The 26,761-nt window shown below is 44.0% G+C and overlaps 2 protein-coding genes across 2 annotated transcripts; one reads left to right on the top strand and one right to left on the bottom strand.

The window, feature by feature from the left end:
- Positions 1-321: 321 nt before the first annotated feature.
- LOC109908667 (glycoprotein endo-alpha-1,2-mannosidase-like protein) lies at positions 322-11,638 on the top strand. The gene is made up of 4 exons (XM_020507320.2): positions 322-1,915; positions 2,157-2,266; positions 6,030-6,106; positions 9,302-11,638. The coding sequence occupies exons 1-4, from the start codon at positions 1,408-1,410 to the stop codon at positions 9,936-9,938; spliced, it is 1,332 nt and encodes a 443-aa protein (XP_020362909.1). The 5' UTR covers positions 322-1,407; the 3' UTR covers positions 9,939-11,638.
- On the bottom strand, positions 11,393-26,298 carry LOC109908647 (metal regulatory transcription factor 1). The gene is made up of 11 exons (XM_020507307.2): positions 26,050-26,298; positions 25,271-25,758; positions 20,825-21,063; positions 20,311-20,442; positions 19,187-19,260; positions 17,389-17,522; positions 17,085-17,159; positions 15,923-15,980; positions 15,167-15,813; positions 14,607-14,676; positions 11,393-14,343 (listed from the first exon to the last, which is right to left on the bottom strand). The coding sequence occupies exons 2-11, from the start codon at positions 25,730-25,732 to the stop codon at positions 13,970-13,972; spliced, it is 2,265 nt and encodes a 754-aa protein (XP_020362896.2). The 5' UTR covers positions 25,733-25,758; positions 26,050-26,298; the 3' UTR covers positions 11,393-13,969.
- Between the last annotated feature and the right edge of the window lie 463 nt (positions 26,299-26,761).

Below are 26,761 nucleotides of genomic sequence, written 5' to 3'. Positions count from 1 at the left end.
ATATAGCCCACATAGCCTATAGTGTGAACAGCCAACTGATCCGTGAGAGAAAGGCTTTGAAATAGGAGGATATTTTGAAATAGAAGGATAGCACGAGAATGCAACGTAGCCTACTTCTATCCATAGACACTGAGTTAAAGTAACCACATAGGCTACAGAACAAAGGCAAAAGCAATAGGCTACCCATTGGTTCCACGCGCGCTCTATTTTCCTCTCAAGGCAGTGTGCGGGGTTAATTCATAGATTTTAAAACCAGGGTTAATCCCTCCCACTCTGCTCTCCCCCGCATCGCACCATCGAGCGCTGTGCTCAGCCTCCTCCTCCTTCTCCTGCTGTGTGTGGCGAGAAAACGATTGTTTTTATATCGGTCTGCCTAAAACCGCAAATCGACCTAGCGCAGACAATTAAATGTCGACTAATTCTACCGTTCTGAAAATGTGATGGATTATAACGGTTTGCTCCCGGAAGAGCAGGTTCAAATGCATAATCGAGGTAGATAAGAGTCGCGGATAAACAAGGGGTAGGGGTAGCACGCGAGCGGAGAGCACTTGCAGAAGACAAAGGTAACTGTGCTGCGAACTATGTGATGAATTAACAGTCCAGAAGAGCAGCTGGGAGTGTGGAGGCACAGTTTGGGGAAAAATAACTAGAGAGATTGGCTTTTAAAATACGATCAGAGCGACATGCTTTCTCTGTTTCTCTCAGTGGAATCCACAAATGAACTCTCGGCGGTCGGAAAGCATAAAAACCCTAATATGACGATGCCCTGAAATGGTAATGACAGTCAGTCGTTAGGAGAAGCTAAACCTTAATGCTAGAGATATATATGCTATTCGTTGATAGAAGCAGAAAACTTAACACAAAGGAGATTCGTTTCAAAACACAGGAAACGGTGATGGTTTGACAGGCTATATCTTAGATGTTTGAAGGGGCATGCATTTGATTCCTTGCGCTTCAAGTCAGACATCGACCTCAAGCCACGAACGCTGGCACTGAACTCTACAACGAAACGCACAAACCACTGTAGAGATTGAGTACCTTTTCCCACATTTGTCTCATGCTAAGTGTGTATACTTGAAGACTTCACATGTTGATGGAAGAGACTGACATAGATCTAACGACGCTATAGTTTCAACGAAAGCACTCAACGGATTGGCTGTCCATTCACTTCAGCACCTCAGCACAGAGCGTTCTACTAGGCTTCCTTCAACACCTCAGCACAGACCATTCTACTAGGCTTCCTTCAGCACCTCAGCACAGAGCGTTCTACTAGGCTTCCTTCAGCACCTCAGCACAGAGCATTCTACTAGGCTTCCTTCAGCACCTCAGCACAGAGAGTTCTACTAGGCTTCCCTCAGCACAGAGCGTGCTACTAGGCTTCCTTCAGCACTACGGACAGTTACCAAAATGACACGGCTGCGCAAGAAAGCTTTCATTGCACTTTTCTTATTCACCCTCTTCATCTTCGGGACCATGATGGGCCTCAGGACACTGAAACCCAGCGATGGCTTCTCAGACCTGGCCCCGGGAATGGGAGAGTTTGTGGGGGAAAGAGGAGGCGACCGGCGACGGCCAGTTTCGAACGACATGGTAGTTTCCCCTGGTCAGCCCCATCTAGCCAGCGACACCAAAGTCGTCTTCACAAAATCCGACCGTGACTACAGTATATTCTACGATGTACAAATCTTCTATTACCTATGGTACGGCAACCCACAGATGGACGGTAAATATATTCACTGGGACCATGTTCTAGTACCGCACTGGGACCCTAAGATTGCCGCCAGCCACGCCAAAGGAAGACACACTCCTCCGGAGGACATAGCGTCGAGTTTCTACCCGGAGCTAGGACCATACAGTTCCAGAGACCCCACCGTGCTGGAGTCACACATGTCGCAGATTGAAGCGGCTGCAGCAGGTAAGGGATTTCGGCACGACTAACCCATCCAAACTGAAATATCATTATCAAGCGGTGTCCTGGAAATGATACTGTAGCTCTCAAATATTGACGTAGCTTCACTTAAACTCCCCCATTCAATCCGCACCAATGTTGTGCACCTAATGCTCTTGAGCTTTCATATGAAAGGGGATGTGTTATAGACCTACCCTTCTGTCAATAGTCATACCAGAGAGTGTCCTCACTAACTGTTTTGCCCCAGGGGTACTGGTTCTGTCTTGGTACCCGCCTGGCATTGCAGACAACCATGGTGAGCCATGTGAAGACCTGGTGCCTGCTGTCATGGACGCTGCCCACAGACACAGCATCAAGGTAACTGGTGAGAGAACCGGTATGTTTTTACACTTTCTGGTGCTTTACTGAAGAAATAAATGTCTGGCTACAGGGTTGGGGTCGATTCCATTCCAATTCAGTCAATTGGAATTTCAGTTTTCTTCTGGAATGGATTGAATTCAAAAGGAATTGGCCTCAACCCTGGCTGGCTGACTGGCCGTCTGGCAGTGATGATTGGTTGGTAGGTGGTTAAGGGTTATGTTGTTCGCTCAGATCCTAAACTTGAGATTCAGAAAATAGACTTACATTCTTCTGTAACAGTCTGTCACAAGAGACTACGTTAACTCAGACCTTTGTTGTAGTAGTCTAAGTGAGTATCAGTCCTGGCCTTTGTACCTAACTAAATACATACACTTTGAAATATTCACACTACAAAAACAGCCACTGTGTATGTATAAATTCACTGTGTTCCCTCGAAGACAAACGCAATGCATTTATTTTTTAGGGTGAAGTGTGTGATGTTGGTTTTGGAATGTATTTTCTATACCTAAAACCATCTGTTCTAGCCCACTTTCTTCCTCCATCTTGTATGTTATTGATGTAGTCAGAGAAAACACATTTCTTCAATATTCTCCCAAGTCTTTGGGTGCTTCACAAGGTCCTCTGAAGGCAGACTTTTTTTCCTTCAGTATTTTAAAACCGAAGAAAGACCATTTCCAATTGACGGAGGAGTGACTCAGGGGATACCGTTCAAGGCACTGTTGTACTGTTTGACATTCAGTCTATTGAAGCAATTAGAGATGTTCTGTACACACACGCACGCACGAACACACACACAGCATTGGCCTCCAAGGCATAACTGGGGCTGATCATGCAGCCTGAGGCCTGTGTGCATGGCACGAGATGGTCTCTCTCTCTCTCTCGCGCACACTGCATAAACCCATAGCATGCAGTACAGTGCATGCATTGATTTAAATATAGCCCAAGGTTCTTCTTTCCATCCGCTTTCATATGTAGAATATGTCAGGCCTACATTTTGCAGAAGACAGTGCAGACTTCACTTCCAACCGTGTGTGTAGTGTGGAATTGCATGAATAATGAGAAGCACGGTAGGTCTGTGTGGGACTTACACAACAGTAACGGTTTGTATCTCTGTATGACTAACCTGAGGGCTAACGCTGCAATGTTCTGTTGCAGAATCCCTGCCACACAGGAATTATAGGTTGAGGTAGAGGGACTGAGAGATCTCTTTCCTTGCATACGTCCTCAGTGTATCTGTGCCGACCTGTCTTTTCTACTCATAAAGCCTTTAATATGCACACTGACTGTTCCATTCACTGACTTTGTTTACATGATCATCACCTTAAATCATGAATAAGAATATACAGAGCCTAATGTGTAAACATTAAACTGCCTCGGGCCTAGCTTATTATTACGTCTCACAAAAAAACAATGACAAAACAAACATCTGTGTTAAATATTTAGATGTTTCAATAACGATCAACGTTTACAGTAAGCGTAGCTGCACCTAAGGGCAGAATGCTAATAGGAGAATCTGTTCCCACTACACAGCACAACGTGTGAACAAACTGAAAAACAGCTTCTCATCTCCAGTAGAGGCGCACGCACACACACACACACACACACACACAGTTTATTCAGCTGAGGAAAGCGACAGATGGAACAGCACATCAGCTCACCTTGCCGCTCGGCCTTTCTGAGGCCAAAGACACAAACTGACAGCTCGGCGAGCGAGTGAGCCTGGTTGCTGCCGTGCCAAACACAGTGTTGCCATGGAAACTCTTTATGAAAGAGCGCTAGAGAGAGGGAGTGGGTGTTCTTTCCTTTCTATGTAGCCCGCCACGCTCCTTCATGGCTCGACGGTTCTATCAGCGGTTGTCGGTGAGCTGAAGTGGACCTTTTGCTATACAGCAGCTGAGGTAAACTTCCTAGTCGTCAGGCAGTTTAACCCTGGTCCCAAATCTGTTTGTGCTCTCTCGACAATGACAGTAGGTGTAGGCTATACAGCCCAAACAGATATGGGATCAGGCTTGTCTAACCCTGGGGTGAGAGAGGGCAGCCACCCCTCAGCAGTATGTCAGCCCTGCTGCCACAGTCCCATTCATGTCATTTGAATCATTCACAGCAATCTGTGTCACACCGCAATCAGTCATTTGAATGCTGAGAGACTCCCTGTTGACCCTTCAAGGTTCTGGTATGTGGTCTCCCTTGAAAAATTGTTTTGAAACCTCAAGGAATTTCATCCTGGTTGGATGTATAGACCTTATATGTATGCCATCTACTGTATCTCCAAGTAAGGTCCTTGAGTGGTTCATTGAAAGGTTGGCAGGCATTGTCTCTCAGTTGCAGCAAAGACAGAGGTACAGAGAGAAAACGGCCTTAGGTAATACTTTAAGGTAGATAGTATTATTGCTTTAAAGTAGAGAGCAGTAAGTATCGTGCTCATTATCTATCTCCAGCAAGATAAGGTTCACTGCAGTACCACTGGAAGGAATATCTCCAAATCACTTTTCTTTTCTTAGAGGAGGATTGAGGATCACTTAAGACATGACAGAGAGGGTGAGATCCTGAGTTTGGATATTGGATATGACCGCAGGGAGCTAAGAACCTCTGCTTCAGTGGTTTGCTCTTCTTCCAGTCTTTTTTTTTTATTTTCAAGAACTTAGCTCCTGCCCTGCGCCATTCTATCACCTTATATCTTTACACTTGGGATACAAGCTCTCACATCGCCAGGAGCACACACACAGAGACACAGAGGCCCTGGAGTCAGAGAAGGATTTATAGATGATCTGCCAGTTAAAGGCAATCTCTGATTGGCTGATCCCAGCCCGGAGGCCTCTGACACTCTAGTCTGACAGGGTCAATTTCATCTGTTATTCTGGAAGGACACTGGAGTCCATGACATTTGATTAAACACATATTGCACATAAATTCCCTGAGGAACAGGTTCTATACTCTTAGAAAAAGATGTAGAAACCTCTCTGGAAAGGGTTCTACATGGAAATCATAAGGGTTCTACCTGGAACCAAAAAGGTTTATTCAAAAGGTTTTCCTATGGGGACAGCCGAAGAACCCTTTTAGGTCCTAAATAACACCTTTTTTCTAAGAGAGTACTATTTACCGATGGATATGCCAGTTGTAGGGCAACATGGCGAAATGCATTGGTTATGAACAATAATCAGAATCACTTTATTTGCAAAGTACATTAACACATACCCAAAATCTAACTTATTGAGAAGGTGCTGCCATGAAGACATTGTACAAACAGAATACAGACACAGTCAACATACAGAACATACTGTATAATACACTCTTTAAAAATAAGGTGCTATCTAGAACCTAAAAGTATTATTTGGCTGTCCCCATAGGAGAACCATTTGAAAAACCCTTTTGGGTTCCATGTAGAACCCTTTCCACAGAGGGTTCTACATGGAACCAAAAATGGCTCTACCTGGAACCAGAAATAATTATCCCTTAACCCTTTTTTCCAACAGTGTATAAATACAGTGACTTTGTTGGAAAGCGAGGTATCGACAGTACTTATTCTTTCTCTGTGCCAGTCAATGCCTTACTGCATTTCAATGCAACAATAAAATGGCAATGTGCTGATATACTAATGAATGTGAACATTGCTTTTCATTACGTCTTTATTTACAGGACAGTGTTTACATTCAAGTGGTATAATAATGTTTCAAAGACTATGGAAATGTGTACTGCAGACAGTATTGTCCTCCTTTATTAAGAGTTTATAATGATCCGTATCTGTACTCGGTTCCCACAGGTGGCGTTCCACATCCAGCCGTACAAGGGACGGACTGACCTCAGCATGTACGATAACATCAAATACATCATTGACAAGTAGGTTGACCTTCCACTGTCCTATGCATCAACATGTCCTCTTCTCTCTCTCTCAAACTACATCATTGACAATTAGGTCAGTCTTAAACAATTCACACATCTCTCCATTCCTCTTCTCTTACTCGCTAGATCATTTACATGTTTTTGGTCATTTAGCAGACACTCTTAACCAGAGCGACATACATTTTCATACTTTTTTCCCCATACTGGTCCCCCGTGGGAATCAAACCCACAACCCTGGCATTGCAAGTGCCATGCTCTACTAACTGAGATACACGTTAACAAGCAGGTTGACTTGTCGACTGTTCTGTACATCCAGCCACTCCATTTCTCCTCTCCTTTTACCTCTCCACTCTCACTCCCCTCTTCTCTCTCTCTCTCAAACTCACACAGATTAAGATGCTCTTATCACTTACTTTAAGCCAAAGGTCAGAGCTCTGCTTCCCATTTCAATTTACAGTGACTTTGATCTGGAGAAATCTGAGTCTTCTTCGGGTCTAAATGAGGTTAAGGAATGAAACGCAAGTGGCCTTTGTCCTTATTTCACTTGCATTTTTAGAGTATTACTCAGAGGGCTTGAGACAATTGATAGTGCCACTAAAAGGCTTTGGAAGAGACAAACATATTTATAACAACGACTATACATACAGTGGGGCAAAAAAGTATTTAGTCAGCCACCAATTGTGCAAGTTCTCCGACTTAAAAAGATGAGAGAGGCCTGTAATTTATCATAAGTACACTTCAACTATGACAGACAAAATTAGAAAAAAATCCAGAAATTCACATTGTAGGATTTTTAATGAATTTATTAGCAAATTATGGTGGAAAATAAGTATTTGGTCACCTACAAACAAGCAAGATTTCTGGCTCTCACAGACCTGTAACTTCTTCTTTAAGAGGCTCCTCTGTCCTCCACTCGTTACCTGTATTAATGGCACCTGTTTGAACTTTTTATCAGTATAAAAGACACCTGTCCACAACCTCAAACAGTCACACTCCAAACTCCACTATGGCCAAGACCAAAGAGCTGTCAAAGGACACCAGAAACAAAATTGTAGACCTGCACCAGGCTGGGAAGACTGAATCTGCAATAGGTAAGCAGATTGGTTTGAAGAAATCAACTGAAGGAGCAATTATTAGGAAATGGAAGACATACAAGACCACTGATAATCTCCCTCGATCTGGGGCTCCACGCAAGATCTCACCCCGTGGGGTCAAAATGATCACAAGAACGGTGAGCAAAAATCCCAGAACCACACGGGTGGACCTAGTGAATGACCTGCAGAGAGCTGGGACCAAAGTAACAAAGCCTACCATCAGTAACAAACTACGCCGCCAGGGACTCAAATCCTGCAGTGCCAGACGTGTCCCCCTTCTTAAGCCAGTACATGTCCAGGCCCGTCTGAAGTTTGCTAGAGAGCATTTGGATGATCCAGAAGAAGATTGGGAGAATGTCATATGGTCAGATGAAACCGAAATAGTACTTTTTGGTAAAAACTCAACTCGTCGTGTTTGGAGGACAAAGAATGCTGAGTTGCATCCAAAGAACACCATACCTACTGTGAAGCATGGGGGTGGAAACATCATGCTTTAGGGCTGTTTTACTGCAAAGGGACCAGGACGACTGATCCGTGTAAAGGAAAGAATGAATGGGGCCATGTAATCATGAGATTTTGAGTGAAAACCTCCTTCCATCAGCAAGGGCATTGAAGATGAAACGTGGCTGGGTAATTTCAGCATGACAATGATCCCAAACACACCGCCCGGGCAACGAAGGAGTGGCTTCGTAAGAAGCATTTCAAGGTCCCGGAGTGGCCTAGCCAGTCTCCAGATATCAATCCCGTAGAAAATCTTTGGAGGGAGTTGAAAGTCTGTGTTGCCCACCAACAGCCACAAAACATCACTGCTCTAGAGGAAATCTGCATGGAGGAATGGGCCAAAATACCAGCAACAGTGTGTGAAAACCTTGTGAAGACTTACAGAAAACATCTGTCATTGCCAACAAAGGGTATATAACAAAGTATTGAGATAAACTTTTGTTATTGACCAAATACTTATTTTCCACCATAATTTGCAAATAAATTCATAAAAAATCCTACAATGTGATTTTCTGGATTTTTCCCCCCTCATTTTGTCTGTCATAGTTGACGTGTACCTATGATGAAAATTACAGGCCTCTCATCTTTTTAAGTGGGAGAACTTGCACAATTGGTGGCTGACTAAATACTTTTTTGCCCCACTGTATGTAGGATCTTCATTTGAGCCAGTTTGCTACAGCAGGAAAATAATCATGCAGCAATAGGTATGTGAATTATTATGTGGATAAAAATGTATGGACATTTTTGTAGTGGTTGATACACTTTTCGTAAGGGAAAATCAAGTCTGAAATTTCAAAGTGGAAATTACAAACTTTAGAAGCCTTTTTAACCCTCAAATACACTACAAGTTTAACATTTCCTGCATTGCAGGAAAGTTCTCCTGCTACAGGGTGATCAAATTAAGATCTTACATTTGTAGGAGCCGGTTACAGTGCACCAACAGATCGAGACCAGGCTAGACCAGTAGAGAACAGAAATATGAATATGAGATGTTTTATATAATGAGGCATGATAGTGATCCACCTTAACATTGTCCCAACCTTTGGACACCCTCTGTGGGCGGTGGGAGGGTTAGCGTATCGTAGTCAAGCTAACTGAACAGTGATGATCGTGACTGAGGCCAACTTCTGCAAAAGCAACTGTGCTAGCCATCTGCCTGAAAATAAACCACAGAGAGAATGAGATTGGGAGATGGAGGGTACATTTATAAATGCTGATCTCTCCATCTACAGTCTTCACACATTCCAAATTTGCTCTTGAAAATAATTGCACCATTTCACATAATAGCATTTTCTGTAGACATCTGGCACTTCACTCAATTGAGAACCCTTGTGTTGGCAGAACCTCCTGCTTTGTAATAAGTGTAAAACAACAACACACTTTTATATAAATCATCTCTGACTGTAAAATCGAATCACCCATGTGGGTGATACACATTGGGAGTGGAAGATTGGCTACCTATGGAGTCATGATATGTTTTCCATCTTGCTTGTTCACTTCTCTATAAAAATACGTGTGATTTGTATGTATACTGCAATTCAGCTTCTAGCTGCATAAGTAAACATGAACTAAAGTAAACAAAATCTTGACCTCATAGGTATGGGAACCATGGCGCCTTCTACCGCTTCAGGTCGACCACGGGGCGGATCCTTCCTCTGTTCTATGTCTACGACTCCTACCTGACCCCGCCTGAGGCCTGGGCCGACCTGCTACACCCCGCCGGCGCCCACACCCTCCGCGGCACGCCCTACGACGGCGTCTTCCTCGCCCTGGTCGTAGAGGAACGCCACAAACACGACATCCTGGCCGGTGGCTTCGACGGCATGTATACATACTTCGCCTCCAACGGCTTCTCCTTCGGCTCCTCTCACCAGAACTGGAAGGCGGTCAAGGACTTCTGTGACGGTAATAACCTGCTGTTTGTGCCCAGCGCCGGGCCGGGATACGTCGACACCGCAGTGAGGCCATGGAACAACCACAACACGAGGAACAGGGTCAACGGACGCTATTATGAGACCAGCCTACAGGCTGCGCTGTCGGTGCGGCCGGAGATCGTGACCATCACGTCGTTCAACGAGTGGCACGAGGGGACACAGATTGAGAAGGCGGTGCCCAGGAAGACGGTGACGCGGCTGTATCTGGACTACCAGCCCCACCGGTCAGATCTATACCTGGAACTCACCAGGAAGTGGGCCGAACACTTCAACAAGGAGAAAGACAAGTGGCTCATGTAGAGGACAGGAGTCCTGACTGGACTGGGTCGATGGGAATAATACCTTTTGGGTGTGACTGGAGCGAGTAAAACTGAGGAACTTTTCACATTACTGAGCTGAGGCGAACCGAGCCAAACCAAGCTGTACTGAGCTGTCCTGGTTAGTGGTTACTATCCACCATAGTCGCTGGAACCTGCTGAAACATTTTTTTTTTAATGAAAAAAAAATAGCACAGCCAACACAGTTTGGTTCAGCATGGTAGTGATAAAAGGGTTTGGAGTGGCCTCATTGCTGGGTATTTTGGGTCCTTGTGAATATAAACCATATTTATTTTGACAGTGAAGCAAAAAAATTGTCAATTTGGCCCCATACTCCATTTTGGATTTGAGATTTGTTTTTAATATGAGGCGAGAGTACAGCATGTCACCTTTTATTTGAGGGTATTTTCATACATATCTGTTTTACCATTTAGAAATGAAAACCTTAATGTATCTAGTCCCCTCCCCATTCAAATGTTTTTTTCCCTCTCATAAGTATTTGGACAAATGAACTTATAGCATATTAAAGCAATGACTACGTCAAGCTTGTGACTCTATAAACTTGTTGGATGCATTTGCAGTTTGTTTTGGTTGTGTTACAGATTATGTGTTACAGATTTTGCCCAATAGAACTGAATGGTGAATAATGTACTGGAGTCACTTTTATTGTAAATAAGAATAGATGTTTTTGAACACTTCTACATTAATGTGGATGCTGCCATGATTATGGATAGTAATATATCCTGAATAATGATGAGTGAGAAAGTTACAGAGGAACAAAGATCATACCCACCCCAAAAATGCTAACCTCCCCTGTTATTGGTAATGGTGAGAGCTTAGCATATATATATTTTTGGGGGGTATACACTTTTGACTACTTTAATACACTATAAGTGAATTTGTCCAAATACTTAAAATAATTATTTTTTTATTCAAATGGGGGGACTACATACAGAAGTGTTTTATGTCTAAACTGTAAAACAGATACGTACGAAAACGCCCTCAAATAAAAGGTGACATTCCGTAGTCGCCTCACATGAAACATTTGATCTCAATTCTAAAATGCTGGAGTATAGAGCCAAATGTACACATTTTATCTTCACTGTCCAAATAAATACAAGTAGCGTATGCTTTTCAGTGGAGCAAATGGGACTGAGACTGCTCACACCATTGACTTAGCAACAAATCCACCTGGCCTATCAGAGGGGCAAGATGAAGGTTGCTTACACCAATCCAATCCTCTCAGATCTGCAAAAGCATCTAGGGGGAGGGGGCTAGGGGTTGGTTTGGGATTCAGGGGTACACTCATGATTGAACCTGTCTGTTTTCGTCAACTCTTCTGTTCTTCTCTCAAATTAACTTTTCCATTTATGTGAATTTCATCCCGATGCCTGTTTTTTAAATTTTTAAATTTTACATCTGAATACACAACACAAATACTTTTGTACAAAGTTTCATTGGTTGGTTTAAGTCAACTTGTGTTAGTGCCAAGAAATAGCCTGTTTTGAGTGACTTAAGTCTATTCCTTTCAGATGAGTTCTGTTGTGATGATCGCCACAGTAATGATATAGCCACTGGGGTTTGTGTAGTGTGGGTGAGCTTGGAGACATTCTGACATTGAGGACTTATTCTTTCCTGTAATACTTTTAAATGGTGAAAAATAAACGTATTGTCTGGTTACTATGTGGGCATCTTTGGTGTGTTTGAAATAGGGTGGTTTCGACTCAACCAAATCAGCAAGGGTCAGACCCACCATCTGGGAAGGAGCCTGTCCTGTAACACGCTCTTCTATCATTGTCAAGCCGTAGCAGGCTGCCTGGTCCCTTCTCAACACACTGCACTAGCTACTTTACTACTCAGCTCAGGACAAATAGAAACCATGGGGCCAGTGTTGAGTCTCTGTCCTGCTCCATACCCACACTGCCCAAACACATTAGCCGTTAACACCAAACCAACCAGGCGTGGTGAGGTTAGAAATGTCAGGCTTCACAGCACCGTGCGACGGCCGGCCCTGACACTCCTCATCAATGATCCTTCTAGTGCCAGGTGACAGATCAGATGATGCATTCATACCATTATAGCTTCCTGGTTCGTACCTCAGAATGTCAACCGTAGAAGGGCAGTGAACTGAGAGGGGAGAGAAAGGGACAGAGAATCAAAGAGAGAGAAGTATGAAAATAGAATTGACTGACAAGACAGTAGGAGGGCGTAAATAAGGAAGTCATTTACATTTAGAAAGCCTGTTGTTCCTTGCCACTAGCATACTCTTAGCCTGGAATCCAAACTGATATTCATTCTACAATGGTGAAACAAAGTATATCAGTTCAGATTCTAAATGAGCATAATCCATACAGAGCTTTTTCAATCTTGAATCCATCACCATCTGATCCTCCTGCATGGGTCCATCAGGCCAGCGAAGTAGAAGCAAGCTAGGAAAAACCTGTTTCCTTCTGTTAACTCAGTGACACTTTGAGAATATTGAGGTCATGTGAAAACATTGTCCAGGGACAGAAAGTCACACTAGAAAAAAGAAAGGCACGAGAGACAGAGACAGATACAGAGAGAGAGGAAATGTATCTAAAGGCAGCAGGGTTGGCTGGGGGGATGTCGTCGAGGGAATTCTGCCACTCAGAGTTCCAAACCAAAGCACTTAAAAACAGGAAGCCCATTAAGCTAGTTCAATAATGCAGAACATTCAAAGAGACACAATCAAGTGGATTTTTGTACATTAAAAAACAGTTACTCTTCAGAGCTCCACAGGGAGCCTGATGCAGACACCTCAGCTAACCTGTCCATCTGGTCATCATGTCAGTAAGTAAAACAGTTACTCTTCAGAGCTCCACAGGGAGCCCGATGCAGACACCTCAGCTAACCTGTCCATCTGGTCATCATGTCAGTAAGTAAAACAGTTACTCTTCAGAGCTCCACAGGGAGCCTGATGCAGACACCTCAGCTAACCTGTCCATCTGGTCATCATGTCAGTAAGTAGAACAGTTACTCTTCAGAGCTCCTCCACAGGGAGCCTGATGCAGACACCTCAGCTAACCTGTCCATCTGGTCATCATGTCAGTAAGTAGAACAGTTACTCTTCAGAGCTCCTCCACAGGGAGCCTGATGCAGACACCTCAGCTAACCTGTCCATCTGGTCATCATGTCAGTAAGTAGAACAGTTACTCTTCAGAGCTCCTCCACAGGGAGCCTGATGCAGACACCTCAGCTAACCTGTCCATCTGGTCATCATGTCAGTAAGTAGAACAGTTACAGATGATGACATTACATAAAAAATGACATGTTAAAAACACTTATATTGTGAACATTGAAGAAAACGTTGAAGAAAAAACTAATATTTGTGCATTGCCAGGTTAGTTTGCTAGTGTCTAAATGTACTGCACTGCATTGTTAGAGCAGCATTTGCTACTTACATCTCCCAATATTCGACATCCTTGAATACACAGAGATCATTTGCAGGTTCAGAATGAAACGGTACGGATACATGACGCACGCGATGCCACAACAATTTGCATTCCACACACATTTGGCAAAAAATGCAATGTTAAGTACTGCTTGGGGAGTGATAGTCTGTTTTAACAGTGCTTTACCTTTCTGCGCCATCAAAAATAAATGTCACCTTTCATGTTTCCAGTGGGACTGGATGTAAAGAGGAATGTTGCTACAGAGGATTTGTGCTCTAGTCAACCATTTTCCACACTACATTCAGCAGCCAGCCACTGTTCAAGCCCAATTCATAATAGACCGCTAGTCTGCTACCAGAATTGACCTGATCCACACTGAAATGCAGCACATGATTGCTTTCTACCCTCAGCAACCAGTCTGGAGTTGTTTGGGTTACTATTGATTGAGGTTATGAACTAGGTATTAACAACAGAAAGAGTTAGGTACACAGCACAATGCATAGAGACACCTCAGTTGGATAAGGAACAGGAACAGTTTCTCCAGTAATAAGAATGTTGACTTTAATTTTCATGGGGGATGTACAGGTGGAGGTTGAGGATGCTATGGTGGAGTAGGCTGGGGTGGTGGGTCCTGGGGCTGAGGGGGCTGGGGTGGTGGGTCCTGGGGCTGGGGGGGTGGGTCCTGGGGCTGAGGGGGCTGGGGTGGTGGGTCCTGGGGCTGAGGGGGCTGGGGTGGTGGGTCCTGGGGCTGGGGGGGTGGGTCCTGGGGCTGAGGGGGCTGGGGTGGTGGGTCCTGGGGCTGGGGGGGTGGGTCCTTGGTTGATAGGTCCTGGGACTGAAGGAACTGGGCACCAGTCTGTTTCCCTGTGTCTGATGCTGCGCTGCCGTCTCTGCAGGGGCACCGACACTGGCATGACTCTCCCTGTGTAATTACGATGACAGGCAGACTCAGGCCTATCTGCTGCAGAGCTGTCCCTAGCAGACAAGACAGATTGCATGTCAAATAATCTTTTTAAAAGTCAATATATCCATACAAATTGTACAGTACAACAACCTCACAGATACGGTCTTGTTGCTAGCATTACAATATCTACAGCTCTGCAACTGCTAATGTTTAGCGACCAAATACATTGAAATGATCAACATGTAGAATACGTGTAAAAACCACACCTAAAATCATCAGAGGTGACATATGTCGGTAAATATAACGAAGCGAAAGATGAATCTCCATAAATTACCTGTGTTCCCTCCCATTGGTGTTTCTGTGGTGAAATAGAGCTTCTCTAGTGTCGAGCCACTGTGTTGTTGCTGAAATACAACAGAACAAGAGAAGAGAGCATGTTCAGCATATAATTAACAGAATGTCAATGCCTCGTGGCTAAACAGAGGAAAAGTTTCATTAAAACAACTGAAGGTCAATTAACAGTTGGACTGGATGAGATCCAGCAGGCCAATGATTGGACAGTCCCTCTCCACATCCTAATAAAAAGGCCAATGATTGGACGACCCTCTCCATATTTTAATTAAAAGACCAAATGATTGGACTGCGGCTGATTAGCTGGCTTTACTACCCTCCAGGTTAGGAGGTTTCAATAAAGCATCTAGAATAATGACACAAATATCGTATGACAACAAATGATTAATTCATAAAAAACTGTCCGATAAAAACATGTAAGAATGTTGTATTATTAGACCAACATCTAATAGAAAAACGTATTATCTGCTTATAACTTATAATGGGCCTGACTTGTTATAATTATAATAACAACCTATTAGTAAGTTGTTAATGATGACTCACGGATAGTTGTGTCTGCATGTCCTGCTGCCTCGGGTCATTGATACTGTTCAACAGCCACTGGAGGTTCTGAGTGGACAAGGTGATGGACTGGATGTTACTGTGGGCAGGGACCGTAGGAGGAGTAGAGTACCCCAGGGAGAGGGGTGTTAGTGGGGCCTGGAGGGAGCAGCTGGAGGGTGGAGGGTATGGGCCTGGTTGAGAATAGATGGAGGACATGGCAGCTGGCTGTAGTAGTACGCTCTGGGTTTGGCCTGGTTGGGAATGAAGGGTGGTGGTTGGCTGTGATAGTACGCTCTGGGTGGAGCCTGGTTGGGAATGGAGGGTGGTGGTTGGCTGTGATAGTACGCTCTGGGTGGAGCCTGGTTGGGAATGGAGGGATGAGGCTAGCTGTTGTAGTAGGCTCTGATTGGATGGCTGTTCTGGAATCACCTCATGTTTAGGTGTATCACTGATCATGGGAGAAACAGGAACTGGACAGGGTTCACCAGGGGTGCACCCAGGGGTGAGGGGTACAGGACGGGGTTCACTAGGGGTAGAGTCAGAGGGTTCAGGACAGGTAGAAATGAAAGGGTGAGATGCTTCTGAAAGCACCACGGTTAGAGATGGGTTCTCCAAACTATACGAGGGCACTGCCACCGATGACACATCTGGATAAGATAGGGGACAGATAAAAGGGTTTTAAGGGCTTAACAGGAGACAAGGCATTTAGACCACAAAGCACTGGTGGTGTTCACCATAACATGGTACAGTACTCACCCTGTCTCTGGGGATGGTCTTGAAACAGCAACTCAAACACCAGGTCCAGGGCATCAGACTGCCACAGGGACAAGACAGCAGCAGAGTAACATTAGTCTAACAAGCAAAACATATACAGCACATGTCTTAGTTACCATCTATTACAATTACCATACAGTATGCACAACTTATACATGTATACAATTAGCCCTGAGACATGACTGTAGTCTCTAATAGTGTCTATATAGCCAATAGCAAAGGGATAACTGTATAGTGTATATATACTCACCAGTCAGTTTATTAGGTACACCTATCTAGTATCGGGTTGGACCCCCCTTTCCTCCAGAATGATTTTTTGGGGGGCATTCTACAAGGCGTCAGAAATATTACACAAGAATGTTGGTCCATGCTGACACAATGGCATTACGCAGTTGCTGCAGATTGGACAGTGGTACATTCATGCTGCCAACAGCCCGTTCTCTCATCCCAAAGATGTTCTATTTGGGCTGAGGTGTGTGGACTGAACAGGCCACGCTAGTAAACTGTCATGTTCCAGACAATGTTAATCCACTCCTCAATACTCCTGTGTTGGTGATCACATGCACTCTGGAGCAGCTTCTTCTTGTTTTTAGCTGATAGGAGAAGGATCAACGAGTTGTGCGTTCCAAGATGCCGTTCTGCACACCACTGTTGTACTGCGCCGTTATTTGCATGTTTGTGGCCCGCCTCTTAGCTTGCTATTCTCCGCTCGATCTCTCTCATCAACGAGCTGTTTTCGCCCACAGGACTGCCGCTGACTGGATGTTTTTGTTTGCCACATCATTCTCGGTAAACCCTAGACACTGTCGTGCTTGAAAAGCCCAGGAGGCCGGTCACTTCGGGGATACTGGATCGGGAGCGTCTGGCACCGACCATCAAAGTCGCTTAGGTCACTTGTTTTGCCCATTCTAATGTTCAATCAAACAGTAACTGAATGCCTTGATGCCTGTCTGCCTGCTTTATATAGCAAGCCACGGCCATGTGACTCATTTTCTGTAGGAGCTATCCTTTTTCGTGAACAGAGTCGTGTACCTAATAAACTGGCCGGTGAGTGTATGTCTTTAAGACATATAGCATGGATGTTTATTCAGACAGTGTGCGAAATAGAAAATTTGGAGAAAAAAAGAGTTACAAAATGACTTACATTACTTTCTCGGAGCTGAGAAGCAGTGGAAATCAGGCTCATATCACTGAGACATGGGGAACGAGGATTCAAATCCTGTGTTCCAAAACATGATTATTGATTAATTATAAGAGAAGATTAGAGAGCACCGCATATTGAGAACAGACTTAAAAGACAGAAAAATACAGAGAAAATCTATTGATTGCATGGATATTTGGCCAGTAAGTCTTGACACATACCGTGTGAGACAGAAACAGATGCAATATGTCATTGTCAAAACATCATTATTAAGTGCCATTTTCAGTCACATGGTGGGAGGACTCACGTCTGGGAGGGAGTGGCTGTGAATTATGTCAGCTGATGGTCCAGGGTCGTGACCTTTGATGTTGTCCCTCGGACTCTTGGAGGAGCTTAGGGAGTTATCACCATCTGTGTCCACCTGAAGGAGGGGTGGCTCACCTAGAAGAAAGAACACACACACAGATACACATACACACACTGAGAAAAGTCCTGGCTACAGACACAAGCAGTTCTGCAGGATACATATGGAAACTCCCACTGGGAAGCAAACCCAAAAAGCATGCAGATAATGTTTCCTCAGCCTCTGACATCAATGTGAGTTGCATTCACAGATCACATGTAATGGATCTAAACCCGATCTGAGACTCATAGCTCCTCAGAGGGAGGAAGAGTTTGTTGGGTTCTCTGGTATCAGAGGAACAGGCTAGAAAGACAAATTACAGTGTTATAGTTAGAATGGAGTGTTAGAATGTGTGTGTGTGTAGAACTGGGTCCCAGAGGAACCTGCAGCAGCAGGATTGATAGCTCCACCACAACAACAACAGCAGCAGTATTAATAGCTCCACCACAACAACAACAGTATTAAAAGCTCCACCACAACAACAGCAGCAGTATTAATAGCTCCACCACAACAACAGCAGCAGTATTAATAGCTCCACCACAACAACAGCAGCAGTATTAATAGCTCCACCACAACAACAGCAGCAGTATTAATAGCTCCACCACAACAACAGCAGCAGTATTAATAGCTCCACCACAACAGCAGCAGTATTAATAGCTCCACCACAACAGCAGCAGCAGTATTAATAGCTCCACCACAACAGCAGCAGTATTAATAGCTCCACCACAACAGCAGCAGTATTAATAGCTCCACCACAACAGCAGCAGTATTAATAGCTCCACCACAACAGCAGCAGTATTAATAGCTCCACCACAACAGCAGCAGTATTAATAGCTCCACCACAACAGCAGCAGTATTAATAGCTCCACCACAACAGCAGCAGTATTAATAGCTCCACCACAACAGCAGCAGTATTAATAGCTCCACCACAACAGCAGCAGTATTAATAGCTCCACCACAACAGCAGCAGTATTAATAGCTCCACCACAACAGCAGCAGCATTAATAGCTCCACCACAACAGCAGCATTAATAGCTCCACCACAACAGCAGCAGTATTAATAGCTCCACCACAACAGCAGCAGTATTAATAGCTCCACCACAACAGCAGCAGTATTAATAGCTCCACCACAACAGCAGCAGTATTAATAGCTCCACCACAACAGCAGCAGTATTAATAGCTCCACAACAACAACAGCAATCAGACCTGGGTTCAAAAAGTATTTTGAAATCCTACAAATATATGAGTGTTTGTTTGAGCCTGTCTGGAGTGCTAGATGGACTGGGTTTGGATCTTTGGGACTGTTTTATGTATGTGTGTGTATGAGTGTATGTGTGTGTGATCTCAGCACTCTGTTGGATGTGGATAAATAGGCTCATCAGGATTCGCTGACAGGGCGTTGCGAGAATAAATGGGCCAATAAGAAGCTGGGGAGCTGAGCAGTGCTGAGGCCTATCTACTGGGCTGAAATAAACTTGGATGTTTTCAACACACACCTGTCTGAGAATCTGACTCAGCTAAGGAAGCCATACCCCATTAAGAGCACTCAATAAAATGTAGCGGGGAGGAAAGAAAGTGCTAGAGCATATTGTTTTATCTCCAACTCCGGAAAAAAGGGGTTTTCAACTCCCCCTAGTTTCATTTTTTAAAAAGACAGGGTTTGAGCTCAAGGAGTTAGCTGTGTATCACCACGCCACCTTCACCTATTTGTCCAAGGATGTGTGTTTGGAGATGGTCACTAGAGGTGAACGCCTTGTAACAGCCAGGATGGTCACACCTGGTGAGAAAACAACACTAAGTTGAGTTATGTTCATTCATTGAGTACGTTTACATGCACACTAATAATGCAACATTAAACCGATTATGGCCGAGTATTGTCACACCCTGATCTGTTTCACCTGTCTTTGTGCTTGTCTCCAGCCCCCTCCAGGTGTCACCCATCTTCCCCATTATCCTGTGTATTTATACCTGTGTTCTCTGTGTCTGTTGCCAGTTCGTCTTGTTTGTTCAAGTCAACCAGCGTTTTGTGTCTCAGCTCCTGCTTTTTCCAGTCTCTCTTTTCTCGCCCCTTGCCTGTCCTGACTCCGAGCCCGCCTGCCTGACCACTCTGCCTTACCCTGAGCGTGCCTGCCGCCCGATACCGTTGCCCTGGTTTACTGACCCCTGCCTGCCTTGACCTGTCTATTGCCTGCCCCTGTTGGAATATTAAAGTCTTGTTTATTCTACGTGGTCTGCATCTGGGTCTTACCTTCATATCTGATAGAGCATGACATTAGTCATGTAAACACCTGACTCTGCTTATCTTAAATCGGTCATAATCAAAGTAAGCATATGCCGATGAAAACACCTGGTTTTCTGAGCAATCTTTAGAATTATTAGGAAGGTAAACAGCTTAATCGATGTTCCAGTGGTTTATTTGCTATGTGCGATTGACGGGGGGGAAAAGTTAGGAAAAACTGAAAGTATGCATCTTATAAATAGTTTTCACATACAAACTTTATATATCCGAACTCAGAATCTAATAGTCTTCGCAAAAATAACATGGTCACTGTGGTAGAACATTTATTTTGATTGACGATTTTCAGCATTTATCAAAAGTCCCATCGGTAGCCTAATTTCAGATGTGTCCATGTAGGGAAATAGTTTTTCTTGCAATGGATGTACATTTTCAATCAAACTATTATATTAACCTGACTATCTACAATAATCACATTATTGTGTGCATGTAACCGTGCTCATGTATTCATTTGTGCAAGCATTCATTTGTTCATGAATTAGTTAGTCCTTTCAACCCACTGCATATTTCAGCCATTCATGGTGAGCTCACCTGAAGGGCCTCTCCTTGGAGTGTGTCCGGATGTGTTTCCTCAGGTCACTCAGAGTGGTGAAGTACTTGGTGCATCCATCCGACTCGCAGTTAAACGTGTTCCCTGTGTGCAGTCTCTGGTGGGCTTTCAGCCTGCACATTAACACAAACACAACAGAGAGAAACAAACACGGCTGGTGTTTGCAGATCAACACACCAGCATACAGTCACTGTGAGTTGTGGCTTGACTTGGGTTCAGCATACCAAAGGCCACTTAGCTGTGTAAATTAACTTTGAGGTCAGGGGGTCAGAAGAGTGCCCAACTCATGACTGATGAAACATCATCACGTGACACGTCATGGCAGGAAGGCTACCCGCTACAATAATTTGGCTACGATTCCTTCAGTTGACAATTTTAGTGCCAGTGGGCCTGTAAATAATATATTAACTAAATAGATGTGGCGGAGAAAACTGCTAGGTTGTGGTATCTGCCTCACCTAGTCAATGGTAGGGAAAACACTGGTCTAACCCTTACCTGTACAGTGTGTTGTAGGCCTTCTCACAGCCCTGTTGGTCACACTCGAAGGGCTTCTCCTTGGTGTGAACGCGGATGTGGATCTTCAGACTGTAGGAGGTGAGGAAGGCCTTGTCACAGCCCAACTGGTTGCAGACAAACGTGTATTCTCCTCTGTGTCTCTTCTGGTGGGTCCGCAGGTTCCCTGCTGTGCTGTAGGTACGAGTACAGTCCTCGTATAGACACTGGTAACGCTTCACCTGCAGAACAGACAGGCAGAGAGTTGTGGTCGTAAACTATGTCAACAAGATGGAAAACCACCATATGCATAAACATAAGTTTAACATGTAGGAAGTGTTTTTAGTACCGGTATGTAACACTTCACAAACATTACTATACATCAAGTCTGGAAATGAATCAGCTGTATTGGTTTCTATGAGAAGATTGAAGTGCACATTTATGAATGAGATCTAATTACCTTCACAGAAAGAGAACCAAGAGGCTGTAAAGTATGAGAATTATCATCTCATCTTTACATCTTCAGAGACCTTGACTATAATGACTCTGTGGTTCTGGATGGGAGAGAGGCTGATGATGATGAGGGAAAACAGAAGCTTCACAGCTAGCTCCCGGGCTGGCCCAATTTCACCACCCCAAACCAATCTCCTCTCCTGTCTCTTCCTCTCACTCACTGACTTCATCATAACAGTTGGCTTGTCACCTTCACACAATATGGTTCTGCTGCTGCTAACCTAGCATGGTTTATTTTCTCTGTGATGATGATGATGCGAATGAATGACCTCAGGGACGTCTTACTCCCTTCCACATGTTATACACTCTTAGAACGGAGCTATATAGAAAGTAAAATGGTGCTTTGGCTGTCCCCATAGGAGAACCCTTTGAATAGCCCTTTTTGGTTCCAGGTAGAACCCTTTTGTGATCCATGAACGACCCTTTCCACAAAAGGGTTTACCTGGAACCAAAAAGTATTCTCCTATGGGGACAGTCGAAGAACCCTTTTTCGTACCCTTTTCTCTAAGAGTGTATATGTGATATGCTGAAAAGGGCGGTCTCAGTTATTCACAGACTGAGAATACACATCATATGATATGATCATCACGTGTAAGCCTGACCAACCCCATGTCATGTTTACCAGAAGGGTTGAGGCCTACACTCTCGACTCAGTGTAATTTCAAAGAAGACTACAAAATGTCTCTCTGCCTATCTATAACCTTGTAACATCCTTCAGGACATCATGACCGGGACATTAGAAAATATACAGTACATTATGAAAGTATTCAGACCCTTCCCTTTTTCCACTTTGTTACATTACAGCCTTATTCTAAAATTGATTAAATAAATAAAAATCGATATCAATCTACACAAAATATCTCATAATGACAAAGCAAAAAAAGTTTTTACAAAATGTTGCTAATTTATTTAAAAATGTCAAAAATAGAAATACCTTATTTACATAAGTATTCAGACCCTTTGCTATGAGAATCTAAATTGAGCTCAGATGCATTCTGTTTCCATTGATCATCCTTGAGATGTTTCTACAACTTGATTTTAGTTCACCTGTGGTAAATTCAATTGATTGGACATGATTTGGAAAGGCACAAACTTGTCTATACAGTGCCTTGCGAAAGTATTCGGCCCCCTTGAACTTTGCGACCTTTTGCCACATTTCAGGCTTCAAACATAAAGATATAAAACTGTATCTTTTTGTGAAGAATCAACAACAAGTGGGACACAATCATGAAGTGGAACGACATTTATTGGATATTTCAAACTTTTTTAACAAATCAAAAACTGAAAAATTGGGCGTGCAAAATTATTCAGCCCCTTTACTTTCAGTGCAGCAAACTCTCTCCAGAAGTTCAGTGAGGATCTCTGAATGATCCAATGTTGACCTAAATGACTAATGATGATAAATACAATCCACCTGTGTGTAATCACAATGCACCTGCACTGTGATAGTCTCAGAGGTCCGTTAAAAGCGCAGAGAGCATCATGAAGAACAAGGAACACACCAGGCAGGCCCGAGATACTGTTGTGAAGAAGTTTAAAGCCGGATTTGGATACAAAAAGATTTCCCAAGCTTTAAACATCCCAAGGAGCACTGTGCAAGCGATAATATTGAAATGGAAGGAGTATCAGACCACTGCAAATCTACCAAGACCTGGCCGTCGCTCTACACTTTCAGCTCATACAAGGAGAAGACTGATCAGAGATGCAGCCAAGAGGCCCATGATCACTCTGGATGAACTGCAGAGATCTACAGATGAGGTGGGAGACTCTGTCCATAGGACAACAATCAGTCGAAAGTTGCACAAATCTGGCCTTTATGGAAGAGTGGCAAGAAGAAAGCCTTTTCTTAAAGATATCCATAAAAAGTGTAATTTAAAGTTTGCCACAAGCCACCTGGGAGACACACTAAACATGTGGAAGAAGGTGCTCTGGTCAGATGAAACCAAAATTTAACTTTTTGGCAACCATGCAAAACGTTATGTTTGGCGTAAAAGCAACACAGCTCATCACCTAGAACACACCATCCCCACTGTCAAACATGGTGGTGGCAGCATCATGGTTTGGGCCTGCTTTTCTTCAGCAGGGACAGGGAAGATGGTTAAAATTGATGGGAAGATGGATGGAGCCAAATACAGGACCATTCTGGAAGAAAACCTGATGGAGTCTGCAAAAGACCTGAGACTGGGACGGAGATTTGTCTTCCAACAAGACAATGATCCAAAACATAAAGCAAAATCTACAATGGAATGGTTCAAAAATAAACATATCCAGGTGTTAGAATGGGCAAGTCAAATTCCAGACCTGAATCCAATCGAGAATCTGTGGAAAGAACTGAAAACTGCTGTTCACAAATGCTCTCCATCCAACCTCACTGAGCTCGAGCTGTTTTGCAAGGAGGAATGGGAAAACATTTCAGTCTCTCGATGTGCAAACCTGATAGAGACATACCCCAAGCGACTTACAGCTGTAATCGCAGCAAAAGGTGGCGCTACAAAGTATTAACTTAAGGGGGCTGAATAATTTTGCACGCCCAATTTTTCAGTTTTTGATTTGTTAAAAAAGTTTGAAATATCCAATAAATGTCGTTCCACTTCATGATTGTGTCCCACTTGTTGTTGATTCTTCACAAAAAAATACAGTTTTATATCTTAATGTTTGAAGCCTGAAATGTGGCAAAAGGTCGCAAAGTTCAAGGGGGCCGAATACTTTCGCAAGGCACTGTATATGGTCCCATAGTTGACAGTGCATGTCAGAGCAAAAACCAAGCCATGAGGTTGAAGGAATTGTCCGTAGAGCTCCGAGGCGGGATTGTGTCGAAGCACAGATCTGGGGAGGGTACCAAAACACTTCTGCAGCATTGAAGGTCCCCAAGAACATGGTGGCCTCCATCATTCTTAAATGGAAGAAGTTTGGTACCACCAAGTATTTTCCTAGAGCTGGCCACCCGGCTAAGTTGAGCAATCGGGGGAGAAGGGCCTTGGTCAGGGAGGTGACCAAGAACCAGATGGTCACTCTGACAGAGCTCCAGAGTTCCTCTGTGGAGATGGGAGAACCTTCCAGAAGGACAACCATCTATGCAGCACTCCACCAATCAGGCCTTTATGGTAGAGTGGACAGACAGAAGCCACTCCTCAGTAAAAGGCACATGACAGCCCGCTTGGAGTTTGCCAAAAGGCACCTAAAGGACTCTCAGACCATGAGAAACAAGATTCTCTGGTCTGATGAAACCAAGATTGAACTCTTTGGCCTGAATGCCAAGCGACACATCTGGAGGAAACCTGGCACCATCCCTACGGTGATCATGGTAGTGGCAGCATCATTCTGTGGGGATGTTTTCCACCGGCAAGGACTAAGAGACTAGTCAGGAGTGAGGGAAAGATGAACGGAGGAAAGTACAGCGAGATCATTGATGAAAACCTGCTCCAGAGCAGCCAAGCTTGTAGCATCATACGCAAGAACACTCAATACTGTAATCCCTGCCAAAGGTGGTTCAACAAAGTACTGAGTAAAGGGTCTGAATACTTACGTAAATGTAATTTCCGTTATTTATTTGTTATACATTTGCAAAAATTTATAAAAAACAGTATTTGCTCTGTCATTATGGGATAGTGTGTGTAGATTAAGGGTGGATAAAAAAAGAGAAAAAAAAGAATAATGCTGTAACGTAACAACATTCGGAAAAAGTCAAAGGGTCTGAATACTTTGCAAATGCCCTGTATATGAATGAGCAATGATGCATCTCCTCCTCACAACCAGAATACCAGGAGTGAGTTTTCCTGACAACATATCCAAATAAATACAGAACATGCTCAGATATCAAAACAGGTTTATGTGACCGACTGGGGTTGAACCAGGGAATAGCCCACTGGGCCAAAACCTAGGCATTAGCTCAAGGAGCTAACACAAGTCTTCAGGTCTTTGGATATCAAGGCTTACCTCGCTGTGGTGGGTATCTGGGCACTCAGAGTGCAGTGTGATGGTGGCCCCCTGGATGTGCCGTGGCATGGGTGTGGAACCAGGGTTGATGGTGAACTGGATCTGGTCCTGGGAGATGGTGTGGTGGATGTACCCCTGTGACATGGCCTGCCAGTGGTCTTCCAGACCTCCACGGCCCTCCGTCTCACATCCCTCATGTAGGTACATCATCATGTCCTCTTCCTCCTCTTTATTGACAGTTCTAGAACCCACTGGGTCTTGTTCAATCATCACAGTGGTTCTGTCATACACTGTGTCCAGACTGTGCACACCAGAGTCCAGTGTAGAGGGCAGCAGTAGCTTGTCCCATTGGTCCCAGTCGACAGTAACCATCTTCCTGGAGACATTGTCCTCTTCAACCTGCTGATTTGTCTTGTCCGCCTCTTCTTCCTCGACAAAGAGCACGGTCTCATTCATCCTCATACATGGTAACAAAGGTGACACACTCACTGGGTTGCAATTGAAATGAGAAGTAGAGGGTTAGAAAATGTATCAAGTAACAGTAGGCTTTCACGACAGCAGCTACAAATGCATTTCATTTTGTTGAGATTAACGGACTATTGGTTAAACGGTTTGAAACTACAGTAACCTAATACAAAGTCAACTACAATCTCGGCATTCCTCAGCGAGTTTAGGCTATCATCAAAACTATTTTACTTGTTGCTACTAAGAAGCACTCATTCATCAGGACGCTGCACAGAAATGTTGCCACGTTTCAATAACAATCCCTAGCTACTCACAGTTTTGAAAGTTCACCACGTAAATGCAGTCAAAAATAACTACAAGGTCGTTTGTCTTTATAAAATGTCTTCCGCTTTGTTCATTCTGTTTCAAAATCGATTCCTCCGTTGTTACAGTGTTGCTACATCGTAGTCACCCTAGCAGCCTATTTAACCAGCTTCCTCTTTCCGCCCAGACTTAACTCACTCAACCGTGAACCGTCGCCCTCCCTCCCTCACTCAGTGAAGTAAACGACCGGTAACTGACAAAATAAAGGAAACACCAACATGGGCCACCACGAGCCAGAGCAATTTCAATGCACGGTGGCATGAGGTTGAGATCTGATGACTGAGACGGTCATGGCGTATGGTTTACATCGTTTTCATGTAAACTCATCAACCATTCAGTGACTACTCGTGCCCTGTGGATGTGGGCATAGTCATCCTATGGCCGGTGGCATAGCCATTGTAGCCTAAATAATGGCCTGCCCAGTAATTTATACATGACCCAAAGTAAAATGGGATGTTAATTGATGAATTAACTCAGGACTCGCACCTGCTTTCAACATACTTTGTATCCCTTATTTACTCAACCGTTTCTATTGTTTTGGCAGATACATGTATACGCTATAGCTCCTGGATATAACTGTGCTATAGCGCCATCTTGTGAAGATTAATTATTGCTGAACACACTGCACACCATCTGAAATACCTTTTTTTGTGAACCTGACAG

This window comes from Oncorhynchus kisutch, linkage group LG17, assembly GCF_002021735.2.
Source record: "Oncorhynchus kisutch isolate 150728-3 linkage group LG17, Okis_V2, whole genome shotgun sequence".
Taxonomy (NCBI): Eukaryota; Metazoa; Chordata; class Actinopteri; order Salmoniformes; family Salmonidae; genus Oncorhynchus; species Oncorhynchus kisutch.
The sequence above is the reverse complement of the archived record's forward strand: the minus strand, read 5'-3'. Positions and strand labels throughout refer to the sequence as shown.

What these genes read in the sequence shown, in the direction of transcription:
- LOC109908667 (XM_020507320.2), top strand. Translation starts at nt 1,408, where the DNA reads ATGACACGGCTGCGCAAGAAAGCTTTCATTGCACTTTTCTTATTCACC. An exon ending in GATTGAAGCGGCTGCAGCAG is followed by an intron (nt 1,916 to 2,156) that starts GTAAGGGATTTC and finishes GTTTTGCCCCAG; the next exon opens with GGGTACTGGTTCTGTCTTGG. An exon ending in CCCACAGACACAGCATCAAG is followed by an intron (nt 2,267 to 6,029) that starts GTAACTGGTGAG and finishes CGGTTCCCACAG; the next exon opens with GTGGCGTTCCACATCCAGCC.
- LOC109908647 (XM_020507307.2), bottom strand. Translation starts at nt 25,732, where the DNA reads ATGAGGATGAATGAGACCGTGCTCTTTGTCGAGGAAGAAGAGGCGGAC. An exon ending in GCCTACAACACACTGTACAG is followed by an intron (nt 20,443 to 20,824) that starts GTAAGGGTTAGA and finishes GTTAATGTGCAG; the next exon opens with GCTGAAAGCCCACCAGAGAC. An exon ending in TCCAAGGAGAGGCCCTTCAG is followed by an intron (nt 19,261 to 20,310) that starts GTGAGCTCACCA and finishes TTTTCTCACCAG; the next exon opens with GTGTGACCATCCTGGCTGTT.